General features: G+C 39.3%; 1 protein-coding gene across 2 annotated transcripts; it reads right to left on the bottom strand.

Annotated features, from left to right (window-relative positions):
- Positions 1-516: 516 nt before the first annotated feature.
- On the bottom strand, positions 517-22,584 carry DPH5 (diphthamide biosynthesis 5). Of its 2 annotated transcripts, none has more exons than XM_068406597.1 (8): positions 22,537-22,584; positions 22,176-22,354; positions 18,814-18,938; positions 15,492-15,600; positions 5,262-5,382; positions 3,068-3,107; positions 1,885-1,988; positions 517-969 (listed from the first exon to the last, which is right to left on the bottom strand). In XM_068406597.1, the coding sequence occupies exons 2-8, from the start codon at positions 22,308-22,310 to the stop codon at positions 746-748; spliced, it is 858 nt and encodes a 285-aa protein (XP_068262698.1). In that variant the 5' UTR covers positions 22,311-22,354; positions 22,537-22,584; the 3' UTR covers positions 517-745. The 2 variants fall into 2 exon arrangements, with proteins under 2 accessions (XP_068262698.1, XP_068262699.1); XM_068406598.1 differs by lacking the exon at positions 22,537-22,584 and adding an exon at positions 22,496-22,529.
- Between the last annotated feature and the right edge of the window lie 31 nt (positions 22,585-22,615).

Here is a 22,615-nt window from a genome sequence, read left to right as displayed (position 1 = left end):
TAAAGAGAATTCTTTCAGTCTGTTTTCAGAGAATTGCCGTGAGGTTAATTGTGGTTCCTGCAGCTTGAGTCCAGCACTTCATAAATGCTAGCATTAACCTGTGCAGAAATCCAGTTCTATTTTAAGTTGCAACCTTCTGAAATAAGACATTCTGTGCAGCTTCTCCCTCTGTTCACCCTTTCCAAAGGGTGAGTTCTTGGTTTTCTTGGTTTAGACATAAAGAACATTCTCACCTGTCTGTATTAACTCTCCCACATGTGAAGATGGATACAGACCTACACAGTTCGCACACTAATGGTTTCTATTGGTGAGAGAACTACTAAGTTTCTGGAAGGTTGAAAAGCAAAATGTAACATCTGAAATGCACTTATAACAAAGTGTGCAGTAGGCTTGGTTAATGTACTGCAGCACAAGTGACGCCAGACACATAGCTGGTACGCTTCAGTTCTCTGCTTGCACTTATCCTAGTCATCAACGTTAGACTGATGTCAATGAACTGAATCAGAGAAAGGGGTTTTAATTTTTAAAGGCTTCTGGAGGTGTCTACATATTAGAAGCTGATACCAGCAGGTGCAGATTGCATTATATAGCCTCAGGTAAAAGCAGGTCCCTGTTCATACAGTGTTGTCTTTTGAAGCAATATACAATCTAACTGCACTTAGGCAAGCTCTAAATATTCACAGGAATAACTTTATGCTGTCATGAAATTAAAGATGGAATAGAAATTTAAATGCCCCATTTTTATTTAAGTGGTCCTTTGAAATGCATTATTTTCAAGACTGCAGCTATCTACAGAAAAAAGCTTAAGCATTTCTAATTCCAGAGGATGCATAGTGCCTGTAACAATCAAGGAATGTAGTGGACTGCCTAATTCCACTGTAGACATCTGATCTAGTGTGCCTGAAGCAATCTTCTGATCCGGAGCACCCACACGTGCAAGGCCAACACAAATTGTGTTTTCAGTAATTTCTGTAAGAAAGAAGATAAAATGCTTAATTTATTGACTAATAGTCCTCATAAAGGAAAAAGTACTCAAAATGCTTAAACCTGAACACTGCTTTCTTAAGTCTCCAACTAATAAGTCATTGGAGTAGCCTAGAAAGAAGCTTGTTCTTCAAAGAAAATGAAGCTGTATCTTAGGGATGTTTATAAGCAAGAATGGGAATGCAGCAGAAGTAGAATATGAAATTCATTCAGGAATTGTGTTTGCTTTGAGGAAACTGCTGCTTCTGATCCATCCTATATAAAGGATAAAATGAAAGGATTTTAACAGTATTTAAGGAATAAACTTTTAAAAGGAGGAATAGAGCTAGATGTATTTCTATTAAAAAGAATTTTTCTGTGACACAAGTGAGCCATCTTTATAGTTGCTGTGATTTCACCCTTGGTCTCAATAAACATCTTTCACAGTTTGCTCTTGACTAATTTTAAGAATTCAAGGTCAAAATCACAGTGCTGCATGGTTGGGTTAACCTAGATTCATGCTGGTGTTTACATAGACCAGAGTGTGACCAGTCTAAATAAAAAGTAGCAGAGATTTTTAAAGCTCGACTCATCTAAAATGCTCACAATCCTTCTGCCTCCTGCAACTCTGACAGATCAAAGAGCTCACAGTTAAAGATGGATAGAAACAGTCCAGGGTTACCAAACTGAGGCTGTGAGTAAACGGAGCCACTAGTGCTCATTCATCTGTGCTCACTGAACTACACTATGTTCAAACTCTGCCAAATCCACCTTGTGACTAGGATTTAAGGCAGCCCAATTCTACTGCAGATCAAGAGAATGCGAAGATTAAGCGGAAGGGGAGTAGAGTTCAGAGGCTCATCAGTAAGTGTGACTGAAGAAGAGCGGTAGTTGCAGATAGAAACACAGCAGTAATAGTACCTGGTTCTTCTCCGTGGAGCCTCCTATTTTGAATAATGGCAAGAAGTTGTTCTGCTGCTTGATTCACACTCATGTAGCGTGGTGGCTCATAAATCTTTCTTCCTCTGCAGGGAAAGAAAAGTAGATAAATTTCACATATAACCCAATTCATTGTCCCTAGCGTTCTTACAGTTTATTTCAAGAAACCTCTAAACCAGCAAATTGAACTGAAACAGGTGCAGGCTCTCAGGCTGGGCCTTTTAGACAAGAGTGGCATTCTTAATGCAGACAGAAGTCTCCTGTGCTCTCACCACACCTGTGAAACAGCAGGGCCTCCAGCTGGCAGATCATTTGAGTCCTAAAAGCAAATCAGCTGCTGGAAGCAATATGCAGGTTTTGCAGCTACTCCTGAAAGATGCATTAAACTTCAATTCAAGGGCAAACTACTGTTTTTCTGTCAAATGCCCTGTAGACAGATGATTACAGACTAGAAATACATTCTTAAATTAAATACTGCTTTCTTTGCCAACTGTGGATTCAGTCAAACAAATTTTATTTTGAAACTCCAGAATAAACAAACCTCAATGATACTGTGAGACTTCACAAATGTTAATTTAGACCAGAGTTACAGCATGCGAATAAAGTAACCATTTATCTTCACCACTGTCAAAACATACAGATTGCAGAGAGATGATTAAGATGTGGCAAGAGCTTTTTTGAATAGTTAAATGAACTTAAGAGCATTTTCTATATATTGCTTATTTAGCTGTTTAAAAAGGGTGGTGTGTATTCAGTACTTCACACGGTTTCTAGCCAGTGTAAGGAAGAACGAATTCACAACACTGTTTCAGCTATTAATCTATTTCAGGATGGGACAGAGCAGTAGTAAAATGACACTTCATTTGCCAAGCAGAAAGCTTACCCCATTCTGACTGAATGCTGCTCACATAAACAGTTAAAAAAAAGATTATGCTTTGCTACAACTTCATTCAGTTACTGTAAATAAAGCCAGGTCCCATTGTAATGAACGAAAAAGTTCCACTCCTTGTAAGAAACAAAAGACCATGGCCACTGAGAAGTACAAGAGGAGAAGGCAGGTAAGTTCTATATTAGACTATGGGCAAAGAACTTTTGTTTCTTGTACAAAAAAAAAACTTTTAAAATACACTGTGTGTTTCTATATGTTTTCAAAATGGTGACTCACTTCATTAGATTCTCCAGAGACTGCTCCTTCACTTTAATATCTGTAGAACAAAACAGGTATTAAAACGCAGGTTCCCTACAAACTTCCCAATTCGTTTTCTATGTAGGTAAAGCTTAATTTAATTAGCAGATTCTATAAACTTTATAACAACATTTTAGCTATTACAGTAAAAAGGAATACGGATTACATTGTACTGTTTCATATGTTAATTAACCACAAAGTATTGTGATTTTATGCATGTGATTTTACCCAAAGATAGGGCAAGTTTCACAGATTTCAGAGCAACATTGATGAATAAAAATACTGCTAAGTATACAAATAGCAGGTATAGTTACCATAGGACAGCTAAATGCCAGCATGTTTAAGCACACCAGGGCATGGGGACTACTCTTATAAAAATTACGAGTACATTGTGGTCACAAAAGGTAAAACACTATGACTGATCGACAGTGATTACATCACTGCCATGCAGGAACATGACTTTCGTTAGCGCTTCCTTCCTGTCCCAATCAAAATTTAGAACAATCTTCTGTTATGGGGAAAAAAAAGTATTTGGGCAAAAATGAAATAGAGAAGGGGTCAGGTAAGACTCTGCACATCTGCAATTTTATGAAACTCTAATTGACCACAATCTCTCCAAGAGGCAATCAAATGTTATCTGTATTCAAATGCCCCCAAAATATTTTCCTAGTGAAAGCTGGATACATTTTTAATCTTGATTTTAAAAAAAAGTATTGCTTAAGTTATACAATATACTCCTAAACCAAAGTGACTCTGAAGAAAGGGATTTAAGATGCAAAGCTGCAAGATTATTAGTGCCCAGTTTACCAAATTGCTGGTATGTCTGTGAAGTTGCTTTGAATTCAGAAGTTTATCAGCACTAACCTTTTTATGTCACATTTGCTTATCTAGTAATCTAGTCTAGCTGGATAAAGAATCGATACATAGACCAGAATGACCAAGTAGTATTAAGGGAAATTAACTTGGAAATTGGTACTTTTCAGCTGTGAGCTACAATTAGATGCAGGTACCACAACAGTCCCTGAAACATGAAATTTATAATTTAATTTTATGGTTTCAACATTTTTACTCTCTCGCTACTGTATTAAAAAAAATAAAAAGGGAGATCGAAGAAATTATTATACAAAATATCTAAAGAATTCTTTATTTTAACATATTATAGTTGTAATAATCCTTGTTTAAAACATTTGTGAAGTCATCCTTCTTTAAACAAATTACAAAAATTCTGATTTTTAGCCAATTTTGAAAACAAACAACTTTGAAGGCATTGGAAAGTTTGATGTGCAGTGATGCTTACACATTTAAATTGTTTCCTGCTCAGGATTCCTCCAGTTACCACAGACTTTGTTTTTACTTAAAATATTAATTTATGTAGCACTGACAGATCCCAGCTGTGTCTAAAAGATGATACAGAAAGGAATATAACTATATATACAAATACGCAAGTGCCTTACAGTTTATACGCAGGCAGTTCCATAATCTTTAAGGAGTTACGTAGACTAGTAGAGTTACTCAGAAAGTGGCTTTCAGCCGAGGATGTTGAGTAGGATAAAGATCAGACAGCACCATGGGAGAACCTGGGGACAGTGGTCAGGTAGGAGCAGTATTCTGTTTCAGCTCCATGATCAGCAAGGATTAATTTTTACAGCACTGAAGCTTCTCACGTGACAATCACCTTTTGCCAAAACATCCTTAGCTGAGATGAGATAATTTAGGAAAAGGAATATCACCTTACAAAACAGAAATGTGGTTAAATGTACACTTTAGCTCCCCAGAACGTCAAATGTGTTGAGCTCTAACCTAATTAAGTCAATAAAACATAGCTGTTAGTCATTGCAAGCTGATTTGGATCCTAAGCTTATTCTAGGTTAAAATCACACTGATCTTTAGAGCAAATATGGGCCTCCTGCTCCTATTTGACATCTCCAAAAGCATCGTTTCTTCTGGATTTTCTGAAGAGGAATTAAGAAATTCCTGGCCACTGTAGCATAAACAATGGCTGAACTGACTCTTAAGTACACATACACTAATGTTCCAATTTTTGGTATATTTTCAAAGACATACATTAGCTAAGAACATTTGTTTAATCACAGACTTCATCTCATGCCTATCACTATCATCTCTGGACACCATGGAAGATGGTAGCTAAGGAACTGGGGTAGCTGCTGCTTACCAAGTAAGCACAGTGTGTGCATTCCGTTCTGCCTGTTCTTCTCGATCTTGTCAAAAAAGCTCTCTGGCTTCCATGTATCGGTCCAGAAAACTATAGAAACTGTCTCTCCAAAATTGTACAACTGTAAAACAAAGCAAATGCAATAACACACATACACAATAAGAAAAAAATAAGTAGCACAGCATACAAAAAAATGCTATGAAAATCATGAACAATTGGCAACACTGAAAAGTCCTGAGCCTAGTTAATAAAGAAGTTTCATACCACCGGGAGAGTACTCTCCTGTAAGATGCTTAAGTTTGCTCTTTCATAAATACACAACAAAATATTGCATTAAAAACAATGCTTCCTTTTAAAAAAGCTGCCCTGTGCTGTTCTGTATCTCTTAACTAGTTCTAGTGCATTCCTCTGCATTCCCTCTTTTTTAACAAAGTCTGTAACTACTGAACTGTTTTTTTCTTCTTCATAACAGAGATGTGCTCGTTCTTCTGTTCTCCAAGCAGTAAAGTATGTTAAAGAATGACTAATGAACTGCCTATAAAGTTTTTACCTATCTCTGCATTCCCCTTTTCAATGTATATTAATTAACTTTCAGTCTGCTTCCTATTCTTTGTTACTTAATTCTGAAGTCCTTTTAAAGGCAACACTTTGTAAGACTAGCATGAAAATTAGTACTTATTATTTCTTATTTTGGTTAAGGCTAGACAACCTCTAATAATGCTGTAATACTTACAATGTTTTGATTCTACTGATACAGTAGTGTTTGTATTAAAACAGCACTTTCCTGCAGATGAAAGCTGTACCATGCAAAAGAAGTTACGGTCTAAAGAGACAGTGGATATGAATACCTGAAGACAGGAACAGATTGTGCATGAAGCAGAGAGGTGCAATATTTTTAATGCACATATGGTAAGAAGAATATTGCTAGCAGATTCTATGATGTCAAACATACTCACTGATTTTATTATCAGTCTTAACATTATTACTGAAAGTCCCTAATCTCAGTGAAGACATTTGAAGCAATCGTCTTGCCAATCATTTCCAGTGATGCAAAAGCAAAAGTCAAATGTAACCTAAGGCAGTGTTTGGCTTGGAAGTTCTTGTAACCAACTTGAAGAAGGGCAAAACCATGCAGCAATTTTGGTCTGTGCAGCTCTGAAGTGGGGCCATCCCAGATGCATCTTACAGCTTGCCAATATTCTGTCTGCTCAAGCCCACCAGAGAAACAACGCCTCTATGGACTAACCTCACCACTTTCTCTGTAAACCTGGAAGGAAAAACTGCTTTTCCAAGCCCACTACAGGAAGCACTGTGTGTGCTGTCAGCAGAGCGGAGGACCCTGTGTAGAAGCAGCTCTGGCAGCTCTGTGCCGTCTGAGGATTCCCCTATATGTACCTATTTTACTGTGGCATTAGGTTGTGGTTTTAACTCCTTTACGCTGGCAGAGAAGAATTTGAATCAAGGCAGAAATATGTTTGTTTTCAAGGGACCAAAAGCTCAAATTTTAACCATTCACACTGATAGGAACAGCATTTATTCAAAGATTCCTGGAATATTACTGAAAACATTTCCTCTTTTAAATATTTCATTCTAGCACAAGGACAAGAACACACAGCGTACATTTCACAACCTAAAGGTTCTTCCAGTAAACTAAGTATAGGTTGAACCAAATGCATTGCTCCTGATGTAACTTGTTAACTATTTCAAGACTGTGTTCTAGAAAAATAAAAATAAACAAGCTATGTTTTGCCTGTTTTTCATGTGGCTAGCTAGAACTCTTTCCATTTTGTACCAAATCTGAAGAAAAACTATTGGAACAAGGAGTTTCTCTTTCTTGCCTTCACTGCTAGAGCACCTGTGAGGAAGTTGACCTTTAATCTCATTGGTAGTATACCTTCAGTCACCAACAACTGCTGAAATGTCCAGTACCAACCTAACTTGTCTGTCACCGGCAAGCCACTGCAGTCATTTCCCAAAGAGCGGCAGCCCTCCCTCAGAACAGACAGTGGCCTCAATTAACCTCAAATCTTATCCCAGTCCCTTTGGCATTTTGATAACCTGAAGGAGAGAAACTTCCACCTCTGCCTTTTTTGCAAAGAAAAGGATGGGCAGAAATGGGCAAAATGTTACCACCTGTTAAGTATTTTGTTGGGAATCAGATCTTTTAAACCACTCTGCCACGTATTAAAAACAAGTTAGGCATTCAACTCTATACCCTACAGCACTTGTTCTGATTGTTATTTTTCTCTTTTCCATTGATCATTACAAATATTCTCCACCATCTTTGCCAACAAGAAGTTAAGCAAGTTATCCTTTTTGTGCAAGCGCTGCCAGTCAGAGTCACTGAATCTGTCCTTTGTTTGCCAGGTTTTGCATTAAAACTGAAGTCTGAATGTCGAAAAAGAATAAAACATTTTTGTTAGAAAAGGCCTGCCAATTCAGTAGAAATGACTTCTGAATATTTTCACAGAGTATTGATATCATAGAAAACTGTACTGACAGTCTCAAAAAAATACACTTGTTTTCGCAGCATCTGGACAGCACAGAAGTAGCTTCTACACCAACAAGATGGAATGGGGCATATTAACCTCCTAGAAATGCCTTTGCAACTTATACCCCTCTACTAACTACACTTCTAAAGAATAGATTTCCTAGCATCAATGCATACATATTTTTACTTTAAATTAGAGAGAGGAAAATACTACTTTGGAAACTTTCTGGTACACCAACAATCTATGAATGTTGTGGAACTGAAGCAATAAATGGATACCCCTATTGCGCTTGACTACTTGTAACCAATTACCTTACAAGCACTTCTTGAGACAAATATTTCTTTCTCATCCAGCATTTGATCTCTGCAGACATGTGATATTTATGCAAACATAGGCACTGCTCTTCCACCAGAGCAAGCCTGCATTAAAGAAGCAACACATAACTGTATCAGAATTACATTTTTAACTCTTTCCCTGTAGCTCGTGCAGATTCAATTTGTTCCTAATACAGTTTCCTGTGCTGTATTCTAACTTTTACCTCTTGAAATCTAGCATGAAGTATCAGACCTGCAAGAAAAGCCTTGCTGCAGAGAGAGCGGTACATACCAAAAATTCCACTATTATCCTAAGGATTCAGCAGTTACAGAGGACACCAAGTCCACTACAGCCAGAGCCCACTGAAATTAAAAAAGATTCTTTCCACCAACCATAAAAGACTGAATAGGGCCCCAAAATACCATAATCATGCTTGTCATTGGAATAAAACTCTGACATTTGTTAACCAAGGTGTACTACAACCCAACTAAGGATTAATGTCATGCTTTGAGATTGTTAAGAAGAGGTTTAATAAGACAATGAAGAGCTCTATATATTGTCAGTGAAACGATCATGCTGTATGGTTGCTGGCACAGCTTTAAAGAGAGGCAACGGCAAATGAAGTTTCACAGTGGTCTTCTGTGTGCTGCACTCTACGTTAAGCAGCTGGGGTTTAGGAGTGGGCAAGATCTGTTCTGTACAAGCTAAAACATCTCAAGCATCACACTTGCACTAATTATCAGATTTGTTAGAGTGCCTACATTCTGCTCAGGCACAAAAGTGCCAGAATTTCAAAGCGGCTCAGTGAAATGTTGGACAGGCATTTTGGGCTCTCAGCTTGGAAACTAACCTTCTTACCTTCTCCCTAATGCTCAAAAACTTCACAGAAAAATTTCAAAAGGTCATTTTGAAAGACCTTGGTCTTTGGAAATACCCCCCCTTCCCCGCCCAAGTAGTAACTGGCTTAAGCAAAGCTGTGTGCACTCAAATTTTGCAATGCAATAGCTGAAGTCAGGAAGGGAAGCCAGAACTCTACTCCGAGGCAATGCTCTGTCTGCTAGAGTTTTCAGCCTCTCACAAAATACTGCAGAAAGCTGTTCTTCAACTCACGCTTTCATCACCTCAGAACAAACTATAACTTCCTATTTTATTTACACATATAATATGAAAGAACATCCGACAACTTTTGGTACTGAGGTGCCTGTTTTCAGTTAGTATTTTTAACCCTTCAGTTAATGATATTTCTTATTTTACTTGTTATTTATATAAGCAGAATTGATTGCTATTTGAGAAGCCGGAATAAACTGAAAGAAAAAGTGCAGTACCATTATCTCAGCTTGGAAAGCCTGCATGCAAGTGAAATTTCAATTAAACTATTAGACAGCTTCATTAACGGCCAGTCTTAATGACATCAGACACATGAAGCTATCCAGATCAAGAGTCCTCACTTACAATACTGGTGTGGCTAATCACCACAAAAATATAGGGCATAAAAAGAAGGAGCAAGTTGAGACTAAATAGAGAAATTAAAAAAGGAAGATTCCCCACCCCTCTAAAAAGTACTAAAGCAAGCAGGAGAGAAGATGCGAGATAGTATTAAAGGTCAGTAGGGCAACAGCTGCAGAGAAACCAAGAAATAAACATTTCAAAATGTAGACATTTATTTTTACAGCATCTTTCCCAGAATTACTGCTGTATCAGCTGCAATCGTGACAAAGCAACTCTTTACTTATGATCCTACTTCCTCTCCTAAAATTTCAAACAGCTTCAGAACTAGATACATTTCAGGGGAAGAAGGTAAAAAGTAATCTTATCATCACATTTTTCAGACCTGGCACCTGTATACACATGCAAATGCCTGTAAACCCTGTAGGACTGAAACACCGCTCAGCTGTGTTCCGTGTTGAGATGGTCACAGGTTATGCTGCAGATAGTTCTCACAGGACAGGAGTGTTCTGCAAATGAAGATACTGCACAGCCTGATCGCATCCCACTGACAGACACCAAGAGGCTTTTTCTCCTAACACTGTTCCTCAATGGAATGTGGAGACCAAAGAGCACCTTGCATTATCTCAGGTTGCCTCTTGCTAAATCCCAATGAACATACACAGAAAAGCTAAGACCTGTTTAGTTTATCCTTGTCATAAGAGTTTTGACATGATGCTATGCAACATTCATCCTCAAAAAAAGGAACCTAACAAGTCAGCTTTTTCCCCTTATCTGCCGTAACCAGTTAACAACCCTCCAGACCATATACATCAGATGAAAGGGCTCCTACTGTTCTTTATATGATATATTGTTGCAAGAGAACAGCTTAGGAAGTAGGACAATCATGACCAAAGAGGTAACAAGAATCAGTCAAGCTTCATTTTTTCTTGTAATTGGTCACATGAAACAACCACAAGCCTAGCTCTAGCCCTTTACACTACCTTATGTAGTACCACAGACCTTTAGCAACTTTAAATGTCTCTCATGAGAACCTTCATATGAAATTGAAAGTTATTAGCATTTACACACACGGGTCTATGACTCCTTTTTGTATTGCAAGCCAACAGATTGGCTCAGCTGTCACAAAAACCTCCAGTACCCTTAGTACACGCCAGAGAGAAAGGAATTGTGAAGAAAAGGATGTTTGGCTGAGGGACGCCCACTCCACATGGTTGCAGTCTTTAGGGGGCAGCTGAGACAAATCACATAAAAGCAGCTGAAGGGAAGAACACATTTTTCTCTTGGCTGCCTCCTGGATCAGTACTTAGGAAACAGCCATTCCACAAGCAGAACAAAATTTAGCCATCAAAAGACTCAGAAACTCCAATCAAACTTGAACAGGACAGGATTTTCCCTCCAAGGTAATGTCACCTTATCTTTAATAACCTCCTAAGAGTCTTTACAGCACTATTAATGAGTCCTTCCCACCTTGGTCACTGGGGTTACTAATCTGAAATGAAGATATCTAAATGGAGGAAAAAAAGAAACTATTCTGATTAAATGGATGTTTCTGGGTCATGTTTGCTGGTGACAAATGGCACTAAGTTGAACAGCAATTGTGAGTAATAAAGTAGTGTGACTAGCACTGATTTAACCTTTAATTGGTTTGAGAAACAAATGCCAACTTCTAAAAGGCTCAGAAGCCGGTAGTAAGCGAGAAAACCAACCAGTGATGGAAAACAGTTTGTTTTAACTGTCAGTGAATAAAAAAAACATTTTGCATAGAGCTCCTCCTATTAGAGCAAGGAGTATTTTTGAAGATGAGGGCATGGAGAGAGGGTGGAACTTGGAGGTTACACTCCTGCAGCTACTACAGGTTTTCTATTTGACTATGAGCACAGAGAGTAATGATAGCATCCTTCAGCTTCCTTAGCTATAAGTAATATTTTTCTACTTGACACTGAAAATGTACTTACCTGTTCAGTAAAGACTCAAAAATAACATAGTAAGCACTGCTTTTGCATTTAAGTGATCAGCTAGTAGCGAAAAGACAAAACTATTTTATAAGTGTAATTGTCTTACAAGAATTACCTGGACTGCAAACAACAAAAAAAAAAATCAATATGAGTCACTGAAAGAAACAAGGGGACATGCAGATGTTTGTTCTGAAGCTATTCAGGTGGAAAGTGGGTATGTCTCAAAAGAAAGGCAGGTCTTTGCCATGACATGTTTTTTTCCTAGCTACCCTACCAAAATATAAAGTAAATGCTTTCAAAACTAGCAACACCACTCTCCCAGAAACGAGTAGCTCATTTTAGTCTTTTGTCTCATCCCATGGCTTGCCTCCAGCTTTGCACTTTTGTTCTCAATCCTGTTTTTTTACAGTAATGCCATTATCTCAAGCCATTTCAAGTTGCATCACTCCTTCACATGCATCACAGGTCAGTATGGTGCAGAGTCTTCCTCATGTGCTTGACTATCCATATTGCTACCTCAGAGATACATTAACAGAACTGGGTCAAAGAGAATTCTGTCCTGAGAGCACCACTCTGGCCAGTGACCTTCCCAAACTAACCCAAATGTCGTGCAGATTAGGAAGGAAGGAAAAAGGCATAAATTGGAGATCCTGAGTTTTCTGCCTCTTTATTCTAGGGCTAAAAGCCGTAGCAATCAGCCCTATTCTGAAAAACTGAGTGTGGGTACAGATAAAGCCATGGAAGTCAGGCTAGGTTCTCGCTTTGTTCTCTGCTTGCAATGCTGAATCCTAGTCGGATAGAGCCAAGGCAATGTCTTGCTCACAGGGTAGCTGAGCAGCGGTAGAACAGAGGTAAGCCTGTTACCTAAAATACTGAGTTTTCCAAAGCTACAGAACTACAGTGCAGCTGCTGAGGAGGAAAGCTGAACTGCCTCATGAGTTACCACCTACTAGAAGTGCTCTCTGAGAATTTTGGCCTTCCCCCGGGGACTTCTGTCCCCCCTTCCCTGACTTCCCTGGCAGTATGCACAGATACCATGACTTCCCTCACTGGTGGGTGCTCCCCACTACAACAGGAGTCAGAGTGATCAACATACCTACATGTCAGACTCCAGACAAGGCAGGTGAACCTGCAGAGAACGTGCTAAGAGCACTCGCACACAGGCACTTTTCCTTGCTTCTACCCGCCCCGGCCGTATTCATTTGTTTTTGAGGGAAAAGATGTTCTTTAGCTTTGGGAAAAAAAAAAAATCTGACACAATGAAGCACAGCAAGAACAGTGTAAAAGAAGGAGTCAGAGCAAATCACAGAGCCTTATGCCCAGTCAGACTAATACTTTGCTAAGTTATACTGTCCTCTGCTTTCAACAGCTATAGCTCATTGCATCAATCTGTGAGAGCTTCCTAGAAGTTCAAAAAGTTTAATTTTCCAAAATAAAAACCCCCTGTTCTTTGTACAAATACAGTCTTCACTGTGCAGCCTTTGTGCAGCCTTCGAAACAGCTGCATTGATTCTGTTAAATGGGCAAGACAGTAAAAGAAAAAAAAAAGTATTTGAAAATAGATATACACCCTTCTTTACAATTTGGCAAGAAATATATCTGTGAATTGAAGGTGACAAACCATCACTAATGCTCTACTGACTTCAGTAACTCACTACTGTACAGGAAAACTGTGCAACTACCAGGATGTTGTTGGCTGCACAGTAACATTGCTCTGATGACAAGACACATGTTCTTTTGTGAACAGACCGGGCTGTAGCTGCATTTTACTGAGGGCCTAATCAGCAGTTACAGCTCACTACGCACATGGCTTTCAGAACAGCGTATAAAGGTGTTTCCTGTTTTTCTCTAGTAAGAAAGAAAGAGGTTTTGTATCACAATCAGATTAAAACAAGAAAAAAAGCCAAGACTTTTCTGTGGTGAAGCAAAAGAGGAATCCCTGCTATACTTGACAGCAACTTTGCAATTTGAAACATAGTTACTCCAAAACTTAATTGATGGCAGGAGACAGCCATGAACGTAAAGACTGTTGAAACAAATTATAAACTTCCACTGTAACTCTAATTAAATCAGAGGCTGCTTTTTTGTAAGATACCCCTCACTTGCTGTTTATGCCTGTGAGGAGCAATGAAGAGTTAAACACACAGCTGGTTATAGTCTGTCCGGTAATACAATATGATCACTATTTCCTAAAATGCTTTATACAACAACAGGAATGTTGACTTATGAGAAGGCAGCCCCTCCCAAGCCAGAATGGAAAAGGGGACTAATGCCAGAGTGAATAACATCACATTTCCTTCATGGTCTGTTCCCTTCAGCACGGGATAAGGAAATAGTAAACGAAACTCAAAAACTCTGCATATGTGAAAAACCTTGTGGACTGTTTGCAGTATATTCCCAGTTAGTTTTCTGCTCTTTTTTGCAGTTAACCTAGAAGCTGTACACTCCGCCTTCCTATGCCTAGCTGAAGTTGTGGGGGAAGCAAACTTTCAGAAAACTTAGTCACCTGTTCTCTTTGGGAATGTGAGCCTTGCATCTTCCTTCCTAATGAACACAAAAGAACAGTAAAAAGATAGCGGGTAGTAGAAACTACTTGTCAACAGCTTGATAGCAAAAGTAAACTTTGCACCACCATCAAGCCGAAAGGGGAAAGGGTGAGCCCCAGCCTCAACTCTTGTGTTACCTGCCCCAGAAAGTGCAGTCATGCGACAGCTGCCATCTGTCTGCTGTATGTGTAGTTTTTAGACACCAAGGAGCCTATTTCCTTCCTAAAACATAATTTTGCCTAAGTCTTACAGCAATAGGCAGGTATCACTAAGAAAGTGCTCACGGGAAGAATTACAGAGAATGTGAATCCTATGCTGCATTCCCTTCAGCATTAGCTAACTCCACATCTCAGGTGACAATGCAGTGTTGCTGAACTGCCAGATCAGACAGGGCTCTCGCATTTCTAAACCATTCAAATGTGATCAAAGCCAGAGATAATACCCAACTTATCGCAACAGATTTTCTGCTGCTGGGCAGCATTGAAATAAGGCTATTGGAGTTTGTCAGTGTAAATTTGAAGGTGTCAGTTGTTTGTTGAAATTTTAAAAATTGTGTTCTTTTATGTTAAGCTAGGAAGGAATGCTTCCTCCTTCAGTGATAGTAACTTATCGTTCAAACTTTCTACTCTTGTTTGTAGTACACTTACATTCCTGTGCTTGCTTTTGGTTTTGGTAAAGTGGGAGCTTGATTTAGGGGTTCCCATACACAGGGAACCATTCTGAACCTTGAGAGAGCAGGTTCTATGTTAAAGTAATGAATGAAAACAAGAGGGGGAAACTTCAACTAATTTGTATGTGATTAGATATGATACATACATTGATGTATGCAGCAAAAGTAAGTAATGGAATTACGTGTGTAAAAGGAAGTAGTGAAGTAATTTCTTGGGGGACGCTAGGCCTTTTCTACTTTAGCCATGTAAGAACCATTTGTTCTTTCAGTCCTTGGCTAGGCAAATCCCTCCTCTCTCAGCAGATGGGCAGAAAGTACAGACAGGTCAACCTCGGAGAGAAAGTGCATCATACACAAGATTTTGGAATTAGTTATGATCCGAGTTGGGTGTATAGACAGGCTTGTGCATGTATTCCTTTTATGACAAGACCGGCATATTTCTCAACAGGATAACAACCTAATTTAAGAATAAACTTATCAGGTGACCATCAGTAGTAGAAGGAAGCCAACATGAGCGAAGCTTTATCTGTAAAATAACTTTCAAAGTCTCCTGGGGCAGAGGGAAGTTAGAAAGCAGAGAAGAACAGAAGTGTTACTATTCATTTACACATGTGCTCATCAAAAGGGACTTTTGCTGACATGTAGAGTACTGAAAAGGAAGTGTTAACAAATTCTGACAACAGAAGTGTACAGTTGCTACAGATCTTCAAACTTCAGATTGCAACATGTGCTGCTAAGCAGCAGAAGAGCTCACCCGTTCCAAGTTTAGCAGTTGTGGAATAGCATATATACAAAAATGTTACCTGTAAACCACAGCAGCCCACTGCATTCATTATTGAAGCATTATGAATGACCTTGTATGGAATCCCCAATTTCACTGCACGTAGTACTAGATCACTGTGTGTTGTGGCCCTGTGTTAAGAAGAGAAAGTAATTAAAGATTGAGAAGATAGAGACCAAGTGTTTCTAGCATTATAGATTGTTTCAAAAGTAAAATTAAACCCTTCACAACTAGGGCAATGCAGAGGTGCCAAAAGGGCAACAATAACTTGGCTAATTGTTATGGGAAAGTAAAAACCCCAATAAGGCATCCAGATGTCATCTTCCCTAGCTGAAAATACAGGCATCCTCAGTATGTTATGGTTCTGTGCAGCTTTCTGGCATCATTAAAACCGTAACACCAACACAATTGTTACTTTTTAAAGTAGCTGGCAACTACTTGAAAAGGAAAGTTCCATGTTTCCTTGTCTTCTGCAGGTGTCTGTTGGATATCTGTTGAACTGTAAAGGTCAACTCTATTTGGCACAGACTTCAACGAAACTCCAATGTTGCCTTACTACTGCCCAGCCATGCCTTCTCCCATCTGCACCAGTGCATGCTAGGGAAGTAACACCCTCAAACAAGAACTTTCAACAGACTGAGGTAAACTGCATGCAGTTCTTAGAAAAAACATCATTAGACTAAATCAACTTCTATAATATTTAAGCCAAATTACTCAAATTAACAACGCCTAAGTATGAGTGATCAAGTTTATTCTGAAATAATTAATTCTATTTAAGCTTAGAACTGAGCTAAATTTGGCTCCAGGTCTAAGGCTCAATAAACACCTTGCTGTGACTGGTGCAAGAATTACTGGGCTTGTAGTTAACGCAATTGGGATTTGAGTCCTTCTAAGATGGTAAGCTTATATAGATTCAGCAAATCTTTGAACTTACATATGTATCTTGCTTGCCTGTATGCTTACATACATGCTAGGCACTCCATTTTCCATGTGAAATATGAAAATCCACCTACCCCTTGCCTAAATTTATCAAACCTGAACAATGGCCTTAGCAATCTCATTCCCAAGATGTACCACACATTTCTGTGTGGCCATTCTAAAGAAGGAAGCAAAGAAAGAAATAGCACATGCTGATTAGAATCATTAAATAGGAAGACTGCTTTCACCCTGTCCCGGTTCAGTTACCCTAAGAGAATTCCCCTGATTTTTAGTTTGATAATTTTGACACTGCATGTCTGACTAGCACCAATCAGCAGATCAGGTGCTTCAGACTGGAACACAAATGGGCAGAAGGTGACAAGGCTGTAAGGATCAATTACTTAAAAAAGAAATCAATTTCACTGGAGGAAAAAAAAATAGAGGAATCTGAACTTGGGAAATCAGAGACCCTGATACAAACAGGCTCCCAGACCTAGGAGAATGCAGTAAAGTGACCTAAAACAACGGTGATTTAAGAATGCCTGCTCTAAGAGAAGGAGGAACTAGTTTTACGGCCTTGTATTATTCCCTTCACATAGACAAGGAACTAGAGGATTTTGTGGTTATGCTAATACTGACCAAGGGATCAGCTGGCTTTATTCACTGAAATTTGCTGCAGCCAGTATTTTCTCCCAATAGATCTCTCCATAATGACTGTAGCTAAAAGCAGAAGTGCCCTCATGAGCGCTCAGCTAGTGCCAGCAAAGGCTTCCTGGAGTCAGCCCTTTGTACCCAGAGCTATGCTAGTATTTTCTGTCACTGATCCAGATTTTGAGTTTATGGGTAGTAATAATATGAATGTTAGCACCAGGCTAGAAGAAGGTGGGCTTTCCAGTATACTACTAAAATTGTCAAGTTCCTGCTAGCATATCCACATACACAGATAAAAACTTGCAGTGAACAACAGTGAGAATAACATGGGCACAGTTTGTTTTATCACTTTAACCATTAACACCTGAGATTTCCTAGGGCTGCCAAGTATTCTTCTGACTTGCAAATATACTTGAAACTCTATGATCAGCTGCAGTCACATGGCTTCTATCCTCCTCTCATATGGCTTCTCTTAGGACAGAAACATTCAATACTCTTTCCTAGTAACCTCATGAAGCCCTAAATCCTTAGGGCTCTATGTGGGCATAGGAGCAGTTCTAGCTGCAATATTAAAAGCCAAGAACATAAACATTTAGAGAGAAGCAACTCATTCAAAAGAATGGTAGTTTTCTACAATGATGTAGTATGTTTATCAGAAATGAAGTATTTTGACACTGAAACTAATGATAACTGAGGCAGATCAAGGTGCTGCTTACAAGTAGCAATTACATTTCAATACACGTAGGTTTTTTCCTTTTCATCTTGTGTACTTACTTATATCAGTCACTGGATCAGAGCACAAGGGTACAGGTAACGTGGCTCTACACTCTACATGAATCCTAATTTTAAGGTTAACATGCATTGAAAGAACAATTAATATTTCTGAAATACAGCATCATCTGCCCATAAGTTCTAGTTTTATATAATATTCTCTTGCCAATTCCCTTCAACCTGTATTTACATAAATTATCTGCTTTTGACAGATGTGCACACTGCTCCTCTTTTTCATAAACTCTCTCTATTTTTTCACTCACAAATAGGGTGCTCAGTGATTTGATTTTTCTTGTGCTCCTTAACACTGTGGTATAAATCTTGAATGACCAGCTGGAGACTAAAAGCTCTTCTGTATGGCTTGACATTACAGATTGATGATGCCTGACTGAAAAGACAGAAGGAGATCCTTCTGGTGATAAAAAAAGACTATACTTTTCAGCAGGAATAAAAAGGGGAAACAAAAGGCTTAATAAACCAAAATGAGAAGACATTTATAACCACCTAAGTGATTCTAGAAACTAGCATATATCAAAGCAGAAGCACTGTACAACCAACAATCAGTATTCATTCTAAAACAACTGAGCATGAAAGCAAAATACAAATAGCAACTAGAAGAATACTCTCTCAAAACTTAGCACATCTTAATTATGTGATATCCTCGAATGTCTTCTGTTAGCAGATAAAACCTGGAACAAAATATTCTCCATAAAAGCTAGCATGGAGAACAAAATAAGTGACTGCTGAAAGAAAGATTTATACATCCTGGAGGGTGCACATTCCTACCTATAAGAAATATCTGGGCAAGGAAACTCCAAAGCAAGATAAAGTGTAGACAATTGCATGAATATTTTTATAAATAGACATAAGACACAGACATAAAAAGTGTTTCTGGTCTGAAAACCAGCTTCTTCACAAAGAATTACAGTTATGGAGTATGGCTCCTTCCTGTTGAAAAAAGAGTGATCAACCTAGAGCAATAATTAAAATGTTCTTTGTCTTACCCAAAGGGATCACCAACTACAAGAAATGCAACATCACAAACATGAGCTTCTTTTAAAATGCTATCTGCTTCTTGTTCCACCATTTCTCGATCAGCCAGAATCAATTCTTTTCCATAAAACTCTTCCTAGAAATTGAAATTAATAAGAAACACCAAAATAAGACACTTGGAACTGTTTTTGTATCTCTCTGGGTGCTCCCTCAGGAACACAGAGAATTGACACTGGAAAGGCCAACTTTATTATTCTTCCCAGCAGTCTGACACATGCCTTACAGAACCCTGCCTCCCCTTGCAAGAACACCTGAGCTTCCCATGAAGCAGCTCCTGAACTGACAAAAATTATCAAGCACATTATTCTGTTACTGACTGGTTTTTTATGCCTTCTGTGTCCGTTGAGAAGCTGCTCCAAAAGTAGTTCAATCACACCTGCATACTGAAGGTACCTGGGTAGACTCTAGGTATAGTTAATTTAACTGGTCGTCCTACTGTAAGACATCCCCTCTCACGAGTCTGAGTCTAACTGCTTAGGTTAGTTGTAATACTGACATCAAACCAGACACAAATATGACACTAGCTATACCACAACCTAGTTTTTTAGATTTTTCCTTAGTACATTGTAACTAATCACATCTAAGGAATGATTCATATTAATCCTTCATCTTCAGTTCTCTGTAAGAAATACTTTACCATGTATAAAGGTAAACATGTATTTGATTGTGTCCTTTGCTTTTCTTCAGCAGCTCAGTAATCATTGTGTCTCTCTGTAAATTTTAAATGCCTTTATTTCCAGAATCAACCTCACATGTGTAATAAAACTTCTGTTAGTTCTAGAAACATGTTATCTGACCATCCTGAACATATCTGTCTCCGTAATTCATGTTTCACCGTACAATTCACATGCTCTTTACATGACTACATAAAGGGTTTTTTTCCAGGGCATAGACCAAAAAAGGTGGTTTTGTTCTAAACAGTATTCAGAAAATTTGAGTGGTATTACAAATATTAACAAATTGATAAAACTATTAAGTCAGTTATGGTCCAGAAAGATTTTCCTCTGACTTCTCCTGTGACTTCAGTGATAGCTTCATCTTTGCCTGCAAAGAATACTGCATTGACAAGAGAACCATCATATTTGTACAGAAGCAGAGTAGTGCCTCCATAAAGAAACCCATCCAATAGCTAGAGTACGCAATATGAGACCTCAGTTACTGGGTTTGGTTCCCTGTTCTAAAGATGACTTCCTCACCATTTTTGGAAAAATTTCTCTACCTCTGTAAAATGAGGATATTATTTTCCTTGTGAAACAGTCTGCAACCTGTACAGATTCAATAGAAAGGGGACCAAGTAAATGTATAAGCAAATATTGTATCTGTGATTCAGAATGGCTGACGGCCACCCTGCTGAGGTCTATACTAAACAAACTACAACAAATTTTGACACCCCACTTGTTTTTATTTGGTGTCTTACACTAGATGCACATTAGCAAGTAGTACAGCAGCTGATCTATAAAGCGCTTGGTGCTGAGCACTCAACAGCAATGCTACATACAGGTGGGTTTACCATTGGACCAGACTAACTTTAGCCCAGCACTGTAAGTGAATGCACACTATAGAACATATTAGGTGCGCTCCCAGAAGCACACCTTTCAGTTTGTTTTCATTTAATGTAATCTATCTGCATGCTGTGAGGCTGCTTCACAATGCAAATCAAAGTACATTAATTAGAGAATGTATTAAAATATATAAAAAGCACTCCTGACAAAAACTAAAACATAGACTCACTGGGAAGTCACGGAGTCCAAACACCAAACTGAAGGTCGATTTAGATGGTCAGCATCAAATAGCTTTTAATATATGTTTTAGGCCAACAAGATAAACCAAGCAAGTCACATCATTTGAATTTTGAGATCTAATTTAAAAGCATCAGCAAAGGAGGATTTCTAGAAAATCCCTGCAGGCAAGAATGTTCTTTATCTCTTGAGAGCTTTCTCATAACTTTTCATGTTGCTTAGGAGAGACTGAAGTTCAGATTACTACATAAACCACCCGGCATTGTCACTTGTAAGTAAACTGGGCTGTATTATCAACACCTGGTGATTAATTCCTATATTCCCTCTTAGGCAGTTTCAGGTAAGACAGCATCTTTTACTTTATTGTTATGGATTACTTTTCCCAATTGCCTCATCTTTGGGACTTGAAGGTTTCCAGAAGACTTAAAACAATAAAACCCAAAACAAACAAACCCCCAAAAATAACCACACCAAAAATATTCAGCATTTTTCTGTTATTCAATGTTTTATTTTCAGCTGGCTAGGAATCCATCTTTTTTTTTAATAGCAAAAGCAGATTTTGCAAAGTAAAAATATCCAAGTAATCACTTCTATTTTTCAAATTTCCAACCATCCAACCACAACAAAAAAATAACATTTTGTTTTCAATGGATTACTTTCAATTCAGATTGCTTCAGTGTATTGCAAAAAAACCAGAAAAACATTGAATATATCTTCATTTCGAAATGCAGCAGATGGCCCCAAATATTCTAGCCTAACTTGTATCTGAAAACCATGTAACACTGACTACAAGCTAAAAGTCTCATGTGCTGTATGTACATACAGATATGCATACAAGTACATTATGGCTATACAGCATCCAAGACACAGATAGCATCTCTGTATAGTACTACACAGCTTATTTGGAGGCAAGACCCCCGTTGTCTGGGTAGGTAAGCCCTTTTTTTGATATTATTTCAAGGTTAAACTTCATCTTCGTATGACCAGTGAACCCATCAGTTCATTTTTACTACTGCTTTCTTCTATAAACTAACAAAAAACTTATCCCCGTGTTGTTCAACAGCCCATCTCTGACTGAACTGTATATGTTCTGGAAGTCTCAACACGGTGAGAGAGCCTGGCCCACAAGGAAACATGGAAACCTGGGACACTTGAATTATTATTCCCAGCAGGCACTGTAACACCGCAGGCTGATAGAGGTTCAAGGGTCCAAAGCATGTATTTTTCTGTTTTGTCTCTCTCTCTTTTTTTTTTTTTAATCAGATCAGCCATTTTTCTGACCAAGTTCTCCCAACACTTCAGGATTGCCGTGTTGTTACAATTTGAGATGAAAACCTAGTGTCAAAATACAAACATTACTTGTAGGAAGGAAAATTTATTTTTGTTCCAGTCTTCTCACAAGGTAACGAAACGATTTCTCCTATAAAATACAATATGTGAAGGCCACGTACATACTTTTTCCAAGAACGTGCACCGTTCGTTTCTCCTGCGGCCGTTCCTGACTTCCCAGCCCCAGCACCCTCCTCGCCCCCTGGTACATCAGGGCTCTGTGCGGCAGCAGCGGCCAGACCTACCAGCGCTTCCTTCCCCACCGTGAGGAGGGACGTGTAGGCCTCCAGGTACACCCTGCGGCACCGCCTCACCGCCTCCAGCCCCTTCACCGTGATGTCCTTGGCATCGCCCAAGCCCAGCCCGACCAGATACAGCATGCTCGGGGAGGCCGTTACAGCGCCGGGCCCAGTGCCGCCGCCACCTATTCACGGGAGGGAAACCGGGATCAGCCGGGGCGCCCCACGCTCCGCCGCGCCACCGAGACCTCGCCCCACGCTTCCCGCTCCTGTCACCCGCCTCGTCACACCCGGGCGCTCCCCCCCTCTCCTCGCTCCTCACACACCGCCGCGCGCGCCCCTCTGCCGCCAGCGGCCCGTCTCCCACCTGCCTCCCGCCGTCGCGCCACCGCCCGCGGCCTCGCCCCCTCCGCGCTTTGTGGCGGCCGCGGGGGCTGCTGGGAGCT

This window comes from Nyctibius grandis, chromosome 8 (genome assembly GCF_013368605.1).
Source record: "Nyctibius grandis isolate bNycGra1 chromosome 8, bNycGra1.pri, whole genome shotgun sequence".
Lineage (NCBI taxonomy): Eukaryota > Metazoa > Chordata > Aves > Nyctibiiformes > Nyctibiidae > Nyctibius > Nyctibius grandis.
Note: the sequence above shows the minus strand (reverse complement) of the source record. Positions and strands in the feature narration are given on the sequence as shown.

Coding starts and splice junctions, on each gene's coding strand:
- DPH5 (XM_068406597.1), bottom strand. CDS start 22,310: ATGCTGTATCTGGTCGGGCTGGGCTTGGGCGATGCCAAGGACATCACG. Junction 18,939..22,175: donor CGGTGGGGAAGGAAGCGCTG/GTAGGTCTGGCC, acceptor TTCAATTTCTAG/GAAGAGTTTTATGGAAAAGA. Junction 970..1,884: donor GCTCCACGGAGAAGAACCAG/GTACTATTACTG, acceptor TCTTTCTTACAG/AAATTACTGAAAACACAATT.